This window comes from Tachysurus fulvidraco, chromosome 5 (genome assembly GCF_022655615.1).
Source record: "Tachysurus fulvidraco isolate hzauxx_2018 chromosome 5, HZAU_PFXX_2.0, whole genome shotgun sequence".
NCBI classification, from domain to species: domain Eukaryota; kingdom Metazoa; phylum Chordata; class Actinopteri; order Siluriformes; family Bagridae; genus Tachysurus; species Tachysurus fulvidraco.
In genome coordinates this window covers 5,451,085-5,460,364 of record NC_062522.1, presented here as the reverse complement: position 1 = coordinate 5,460,364, position 9,280 = coordinate 5,451,085, and the positions used below count along the sequence as shown (strand labels likewise).

Genomic DNA, 9,280 nt, shown 5'->3' with positions numbered 1-9,280 from the left:
AAGCCGAGACAGGCTTTGGTGGTCAGGAAGAGCTTAAAATAAATAAATTAATTTGATTTGGAATTTAAATTGCATCAATGAGATTGAATTGAAACAGCAGCACTGTTTCAGTATTTTACAGTAGCCATTTTGATTAGTCTGATGCTGACATCTAGAGGATAATGTGAGAGGTGCAGGGGGCAAACAAAAGAAAAAAGTAACAAAAAATAAAGTGTACAAACAATTTAAACTTCAGTCATGTCATCATACGTATAATATGAGTAAAACTCAATAGAAGACTGACCTAACAGCATGTTAAAACATACAATTCTGTTGTATTTTATCTCAATTTTGCATCCAAGGATTTATTGTGGGATTAGATTTGCGTACTACAATCACAGATTAATCTCCATGTTGATTATTTGCATCATTTGTTTTATTAAACCCAAAGCATCAGTGGATACATGGGTTAATTTCTTGTTAGTGATAATGATACTGATGATGCATTAGCATAAACATGGTTTGTTTGTTCATGGTTTGTACATGTCAGTTCTCGGTGGTTCTGGGTTCCCTGTTTTCTTGCCACTGTCCAAAAATGCACATATGTCAATCAATTACTCTGAAATTTGAGTGTGTTTGTGTGTGTGTCCTGTGATGTAATGCTGTCATGTCCAGGGTGTATTCAAGCCTTATTCCCAGCATTAGTCCTGGCACATGCTCCATATCCAGCGGAATACTGTTAAAACTTAGATAAAACTTGAATGAACAGCCAGCCAAACTCCATCCATAAAGTACATACGAGTCAGGATTCATCTTAGTCTTTGACGTTTAATAAGATGCAAGGTACATTATGAATTAAGAGTAAAACTGCAAAAAAACAGCAAATAAACAACAATCAGAAAAATTAACCAATGAATCAGAAAAATTAACCAATGACTAAAGAGCATTCATGTAAGTAGAGTCTGAAAATAGCCCAAATTAAATCAGTCATCAGTTTCATAAATGGGGATTATCAGACAACCAAGAAATTGACAATAATACAAATATTGACTCATACAGAAGTAATCTTATCAAAGTAATTAAGATTAACACATTGATGCTGTCAAACAAAGGCTAGGCCAAATAGCTAAAGGGTTGTCATCACAAAAATTACATTAAATCAAGCTCTGAATAAACTTATCAGAAAATATATGAAAATATGTAATCATCAAGTATTATGTAAAGAAGAATTAACCTACGATGATGCTTTTACAAAACGCAAAACAAAGGGATGGCGTCTGAAGATTGAGGAGCTGACTGCATGAGAAATGTGATCACTTAGTTTTCTGGAGAACTACCACTAGGGGGCACCAAAACTACATACTACTACATACACACAAGTGACTTGGAGCAGAACAGATCTGTTTTGTAATATCTGTTACACACAGTGGATATTTCTTCACTTTCTGATAATGGAACACATCACACTCAAAGAACAAAACAGAGACAGTAACAGTGTGTAACAGAACAGGAGCTTTAATATCTTTTTGAAGCAGAGTTGGTGTGCAGATCTGTGAGAGTGAACTCAGGATGAAGATCCTCCTCATCTTCACCTTCTGTCTGATCTCAGGTAAAGAAATGCACTTCAAAATAATGCTCACTATCATCAGCAGTGTTACATGAAGGAAGGTTTTGCTCAGATGGATTTTTGGTGTTTTGATAGATGGAGGGACCTCAAATGAAGTAACAGGATATTCAGGAGGAGGAATCCTTATCAAGTGCAAATATGATACAGCATACAGAATTAACAAAAAATATTTCTGTAGGGGTTCATTGTCAGGCTGTTCTGACCAAATAAAGACAGGAGATAAAAAACAGTGGGTAAATTCAGGAAGATTCTCACTGTTTGATGACACCAAATCATTAGAGTTCAGGGTGATGATCAGAAAGCTCACTGTACAGGACACTGGGACGTACCACTGTGGAGTTGATATAACTTTAGTGAGAGACATTTACACACCGGTGGAACTGAAGGTACAGCAAGGTGAGTCTCCCACCACTGCCTTCTGTTTATCTTTACAAAGCTCAATTGTCATTAGCAGATATACAAAATGCCAAGTAATAATACTGTCCTTAAATAACATTTCCATCCTTTTTTACTCTACATTTTCTTTCAGAACTTTCAAATAGTAAAAAAAAAAAAATACAAAGTACTTTGCTTTCTATACATAAGTAACATTTTAAGAAACTTCTCAAGTAGTCATTTAATCATTTTTCCCTTTTGCTAGGCTGATAAACCAAATCTATTGCTGTGCATTTGAATTCACAAATATTTTTGAACATCTATTTAAATCCAAACAATTTTGAATACTACTAATAACTAATAACCTGTATCAATTATCATCAATGCACAAGATCTGCCTAAAAACATGTGATCTTCATAGATTACTGTGCAAAAAGCAGGTGTGAAGAAGGGGTGCAGTTGTGAATTAATGTTGTAAAGTAAGAAAGCTTTCAAAAATGTATATTTTAATTGTTTGTTTTTATTAACTTTCACAATGCAAAGTGCATGAACTGAAGAAAAATCTAAATCAAATCTATATTTGGTGTGACTAGCCTTTGGCTTTGAACCAGCTTTATTTCTTACACTTGCACACTTTGTACACTTTATAGATTTTGTAAGATCAGAGTCACGTGTATGATTAGCCAATAATGCCAAGAAGGTGCTAATGCTCATCAAATTCGTAACATTGAAACACTGTCATTAACTGAAACAGAAACAGCTTTGTAGTAGGCTTAAACCCTCAACTGCTCAGTTGTACTTTATAAAATGCATAAGGATGTCTGTCAAATCTTGATGTAAGACAGAAGGTAGTTATACTGCATCAGCAAGGTCTCTTCCAGGCAAAGATTTCAAAGCAGACTGGGGATTCATCATGTGCTTTTCAAGCTAATTTGAAGAAGCACAAAGAAAGTTAAAGACCATAGATGCAGAGGTAGGCTAAGGAGACTTAATGCAGCAGATGAAAGACACATCATGCTTTCCTTTCGACATCAGGAAGTTAGCCAGCAGTGCTATCAGCAAAGAAGTCGTGGAAACCAGTGGGACCTAGGTACCCCCTTCTACTGTTCGGAGGACTGTGTTCATGTTAGAATTATGGCCGAATAGCCTCAATATAGCCAGGAAATAAGGCTGCATGTGTGTGTGTGTTTGTGTGTGTGTGTGTGTGTGTGTGTGTGTGTGTGTGTGTGTGTGTGTGTGTGTGTGTGTGTGTGTGTGTGTGTGTGTGTGTGTGCGTGCGTGTGTGTATGTGAGTGAGTGAGTGAGTGTGTGTTACTGTAAAAACAGGGGTAAAAACATTCGAATCCAGTCCAGATTAGGATCACCCACCTGTTGCTCTCAATTTTCATGTCAACCATCATTTACTACCATGCTTATTTGGCTTCAATCAGTAGTTAATTAGTAATTAATTCATTTAAACTTCAACTTGCTCCTAACAGAGGCCTTGGTCTCTAGAGAAGTAACTGTATATGCAGGGGAGGAATCCAAATCACATGCAGAGATGAGGATGAATATAAAGACAAATCAAAATATTTCTGTAAGATTGGAAAACATCAGTGGTGTTTTAATTGAGTGCGAAAAAATCCCAACAGTGAATGGTCACATGGTGGCAGATTCTCAATTCATGACAACAAAACTGTAGGATTCTTCGGTGTGTTTATCAGAGAGCTGATTATAGTGGACACTAGAACAAACGTCTGTTCTTCTGTTGTGTCTGATGAAATGTTGATCTACACTGCAGTGAAGCTGAATGTAAGAGAAAGTAAGGAGCTACAATTATGTGTTTTAGAATAAAATGAGACATGACATGTAATGGTTTAAGTGTTATTATTAATAATAATAATAATAATAATAATAATAATAACAATAATAATAATAATAATAATAATAATAATAATAATAATAATAATAATAATAATAATAATAATAATAACAATAATAATTGTTATTATTATTGTTATTATTATTATTATTATTATTATTATTATTATTATTATTATCTGTGTTAATTTATATCTTATATCTACTTCATGGGTTTTAACATTTGTAATTATATGAAATTTTAAACCACAACACTGACAAATCATGTTTATTTTAATGTGTATAATCTTGTAATACACTTTTATTTCTATCATAACTAATGCACTGAGAGTAATGCTAGGAAATAACTTTAAACCATAACTTTGGGCTGTTAAAAGTTCATTGCATCAGGACACATCATGTCAACCTCTCACTCTCACTCATTTTCTACCGCTTATCCGAACTACCGAACTATCTCAGGCGTCATCGGGCATCAAGGCAGGATACACCCTTGATGGAGTGCCAACCCATCGCAGGGCACACACACTCTCATTCACTCACACAATCACACACTACGGTCAATTTTTCCAGAGATGCCAATCATCATGTCGACCTTTTGTTATTTATTTTCCGATAACAGCACAACTTAAGGTTTTATGTCTTTAATTACTGTATTGCTTGTTTGTGATTATGACAGTATGGCTTTATCACATCACTGTTTTGATTGGTTGTGGATCTACAGATCTGTCCTATGAGAAGTCCATCAGCAAAACCGTCCATGCAGGAGAAGATTTTACTGTCAGCTGTAAATACCCACAATCCCTCAAGAGCTATCAAAGGTTTCTCTGCAAGAGGCTGCCTATGGCAGCTTGTTCTTCTAATATATATCTTAAAGAAAGCATCTTAAATATGACTATGAAAAATGTAAATGAGCAGGACTCTGGTGAATACTGGTGTGGAGCTGACATAGCTTGGACATCTGATCATGGGTACAAGGTTTATTTCACACAAATTGACCTGACAGTCACAGGTGAGTTTGCTAATTTAGTGATTATTGTGCCAGGATTTACACTTCTAGCACTCTTTTGTTTCATTTGCAAAATAAATATTGGAGAAATAAATATTACACCTGATTTCTAACAGACCTGCTTCCTGTTTAAGGCTTTATCATGTACACTATTTGTGAACATTTGCCACATTCTTTGCAACAATATGCGTTATTTCTCAATTTCCTTTTTTGGCAAGAGACTCTTATTTTTTTCTGTTATGAGCCTGTTAGTCTTCTTTTGTTCTCCTTGCCTAATTGCTTGCTCTTTGCCTACTCTTTTTATCACAACAAAATTCTATCCAGTTTCATCCACCTGCTTCATGCTAGTTTTATTTCTGGAGGTTAAGATAAGTTAGGCTCATATAATGATATTTAACACCCAACACATGAATTTTCAAAAAAGGAGGCTAGAAGGAGTCTTAGTAAATTTCTGGTGGACATGACTGAAAAGTTGTTTCTTTACCGCAGCTGGACCCTCAAAAACAACACAAAGTTCAGTGGTATCATCATCATCATCATCATCATCATCATTAACAACATCATCACCATTTTCATTGTCATCATCAGTACAGACAACAACTTTTACCCGTACAGGTAATTCTAGTTAAATGCATACCACACCTGCAAACTAACTACAATGCTTTGATGAAACTGATCAAATCTGTCTATCATGCAATTTTACTGGATGGCTGCTCATGTGTTTCTCTTTCAGGACTTTCCTCAGTTTCCATTGTAGTTACTGTGTTAGTAAATATTCTGATTGGGCTTCTGATTGGAAACACATGTCTTTTTGTGGTTCTCCGAATTAAACGCAAGAGGCAAGGTAACCCCGCCCCCCACCCCGACTCCCAACCCTGCCCATACACACACGGACACACACACACCGCTACTTGGATCACATTAACACCAAGATTGTGACTGGTGCTGTTTACAAAAATATGTTCAACATTTATACAGTTCAAATATTGTATTAAATAAATAAATAAATTGTAGAGACCTGAAGACATTTAATGATGATCATAATAATGATGATGACACTATGAAAGAATTGCATTTTTATTATATTGCTTGCATTATTGGTTATACCGTCTTCATAATTCACTAAATCGACTATATTAAATGTTGGTGTTTCAGGAAATTCAGCATCTCATGACAGGCATTTTGTTCCAGGCTCAGAAAACAGCCATGAGGTAAATGATTTTTTCCCTCCAAATATCAAAATGCATGCTTAAATAAGAAATGATCATTCTTACATTAAATATTTTTTTCTGTTTTTGCTCATTTTCTTTGATCCTCATGCTGTCTGCGATAATCAGGATTTTAAAGACACCAGAGGTCTTTTTGCCTCAGAAGAAGGAACTTCTACAGATCGCTCTGCTGTGCAACTACCCAGAAGCTCCTTTGATCCTGCTCAAGCTGTTTATCTTAACATATTGTTACCAACAAGCCCTTGTGAGTCAGGATGTACTGCTACTTTGGCTCAATTTCCCACAGATCTCCCGGATTCCTCAATCTCTACTGTTGAGAAACCTGAAGAAAGTCAGATTTACACAACAGTGCGTTTCCACACCAATTCCACTGGCTCTGATGATGTGGCTCAGAAAATTAAGTTTAAAAAGGAGGAAAAATCATGTGAATATGCTTCAGTGAGTCATGGCAATTCTTATGGCTAGTTGTGCATACTGTGCATCAATTTATCTGCACATTTTATTAGGGAATACATGTACAGTATAACTAAAGTAAACATTAACTGAAACACTTGACCTGTAGCTGTATGGTTGTATACATTTTACTGATGCCACATGATTGGACGATTGCATAATCTCTGAAAGTATAAAGGATAAGTGTGTAGGTGTACAAGTGTTTCTAATAGAGTGGATGTTGACAGTATTTACTGAGTACAGTGTATCTGTCAAATATGCTTAAATGCTTAAAGGAGCACACATACTTATTTTTTTCCATTTTTATTTTACACTTTAGCCTTGAGATACTGCTTAATACCAGAGCTGTTAAATTGTTGATTCTGATGTATTGATTAATTTTCTGTAACAGCTGGATTTAATGAATTAATTAGTTGGGATATTTATAAACAAGTTAATTTAGATTTATATTCAAATGAAGAATTCCTTCCTCTAAAACTACAGAGGACAACTAAGTCACCATGAACAGCCTATGTGGGTTAAGATCTGGTTGCTTACTGAATTATCTTGTTTAAAAGTATTTGGTAATAGAAGCAAGTGAAAGTCTTTTATAAATCAGTTTTTAAAATCACAACCCTAACAACTACAACCCTAACCCTAACCCTACAAATTTATTGTACTGAAGAAATCATATTCATTTCAATTAAAAAAGCAATTTAAAAACTTTGTAATTATTTTATTCTAAAATTAATTTGTTGTTTAGACGTATAGTAAAAGACCATATTCCTAGTGATGTCATCACAAAGAGTTTCAATCAAAGACAGATTGTTCATGTTATGGGCATTCATTAATCCAAAAACATCCTCCGTTGAAAGTTGTTAATAAGGCATTCCATGTAAGTCATCTCATTTGTCATCACTCATGATGGTGTTTAGTACATTTTGTGTAGTTAAAAATGCATGTTTGATGTTATTTTGACTTGTTTATGCTTGCCAAAATGGGGCTATTATTTTATAAAGTTAATATCATATTTTTGAAAGTATAGCACATTTGTTGACTGTGCTTAGTAGTCACTATAAGCACTGGTTATGTTTATGCGTAATATAGAAAACTGTTAAAGATTATGCAACTTATCATTGTATGTATTTGTGTTTTCAGTTTCACACCATTCATGTGATAAAGTTACACTCTCAACATCACCTAGTGGTTCTGGGAGTTATTGCATGAAGGTGTTTAACTTGCTGGACAATTGAATGTGGGTTCAACGAGGCCAGTATAGTGCAAGAACGGAGACTGCAGTGTCTTCCATTGCATACACAGATATACAGTTGAAACCAGATATTTACATACACTTCAGAAAAAAACACAAAACTTTTATTTCTTTACTGTCATACATTAAATCAGAGTAAACCTTTTCTGTTTTAAATCAATAAATATTAACATATTTTTTGCATTTGTTAAATGTCAGAATCGAGGGAGGGAGAAATTAATTATTTTTCCCCCATGTGCAGTTGCAAACTGTAGTTTGGCTTTTTTATGGTGGTTTTTAAGTAAAGGCTTTCTCCTCCCAGAGTAACCTTTCAGCTCATGGCAGTACAGTATTCATTTTACTGTGGATAATGACACTGTCTTACCAGTTTCAGCCAGCATCTTCACAAGATCTTTTGCTGTTGTCCTGGGGTTGATTCGCACATTTCGCACCAAAACACGTTCCTCTCTAGGACTCTGAATCCGTCTCCTTCCTGAGCAGTATGATGGTTGTACATTCCCATGTTTTTTATACTTGCATGGATTTCTCTTGATTTTCCCATGATGTCAAATAAAGAGGCTCTGTGTTTGAGGTGTGCCTTTATATGCATCCACAGGTGTGCCATAAATTAACTCAAATGGAATCAATTAATCTATCAGAAGCTTCTTAAGCTAAGAATGGAATCATCTGGAGTTTTTTTGTTTGTTTGTTTAAAGGCACAATAAACTTAGGGTATGTATACTTCTGACTTTGATGAAAGTGATAACAAAAATACTTAATAAAAATGTTAATATTTATTGATTTAAAACAGAAAAAGTTTATTCTGATTTAATGTATGACAGTAAAGAACAAAAAGTTTTTGTGTTTTTTTCTGAAGTGTATGTAAATATACAGTATGGTTTCAAGTGTAGGTGCAGCTAGCACCAGCTTGACTCCTGCCACATATGAACCTTCTTTCTGCACTGGGGTCCAGGCAAATCCCTGGCCTGGGTTTTCAAATCAGCAGAATCATGAACAATCAGCTCCAGTACAACAATCTCAGGAATCTTTTTCTTTAAAACTGCATTGAGACTGATGTGAATTGTTAAGTGTTATACAAAAAAAAAAATGTATGTAATTGAACAGTGGAAAGGCTCTCTGTAATTAAAGCAAAGCTATAAATATGATTTCTTTTTCTATCTATTGTAATTCTTGTAATCTTTATAATAGTGAATGTTTAGAGAAAAGTGCTGAGTGACAGTAATTATAATACAATAATCATAATTTAATTAAATAGTAATAGTTATTTTTTTATTGTTATTAATACTTGTTTTGTTAATGAGTAAAATTTTGAATTTAAAGGGCATGCTTGTTGTAAAAAAAATTATTTGTAAAGTGTGTCACGTGTGTTAAACTTTCCGTTTTATCACTGGATTAAAAAAAATAATAATAAGTTAAATGATTCGATTCAGTTCAAGTTTATTTGTATAGCGCTTTTTACAATGGGCTTTGTCTCAAAGCAGCTTTACAGAACATAAACATAG

The 9,280-nt window shown here is 34.4% G+C and overlaps 1 protein-coding gene across 4 annotated transcripts; it reads left to right on the top strand.

The window, feature by feature from the left end:
• Window positions 1–1,426: 1,426 nt before the first annotated feature.
• Window positions 1,427–8,923, top strand: LOC113640859 (polymeric immunoglobulin receptor-like). Of its 4 annotated transcripts, XM_027143470.2 has the most exons (7): window positions 1,428–1,588; window positions 1,682–2,002; window positions 4,563–4,850; window positions 5,337–5,462; window positions 5,581–5,691; window positions 6,003–6,058; window positions 6,185–8,923. In XM_027143470.2, the coding sequence occupies exons 1-7, from the start codon at window positions 1,549–1,551 to the stop codon at window positions 6,539–6,541; spliced, it is 1,299 nt and encodes a 432-aa protein (XP_026999271.2). In that variant the 5' UTR covers window positions 1,428–1,548; the 3' UTR covers window positions 6,542–8,923. The 4 variants fall into 4 exon arrangements, with proteins under 4 accessions (XP_047670138.1, XP_026999271.2, XP_047670137.1 ...); XM_047814181.1 differs by lacking the exon at window positions 5,337–5,462; XM_047814183.1 differs by lacking the exon at window positions 1,682–2,002 and having other exon boundaries at window positions 1,429–1,588.
• The last annotated feature ends 357 nt before the right edge of the window (window positions 8,924–9,280 follow it).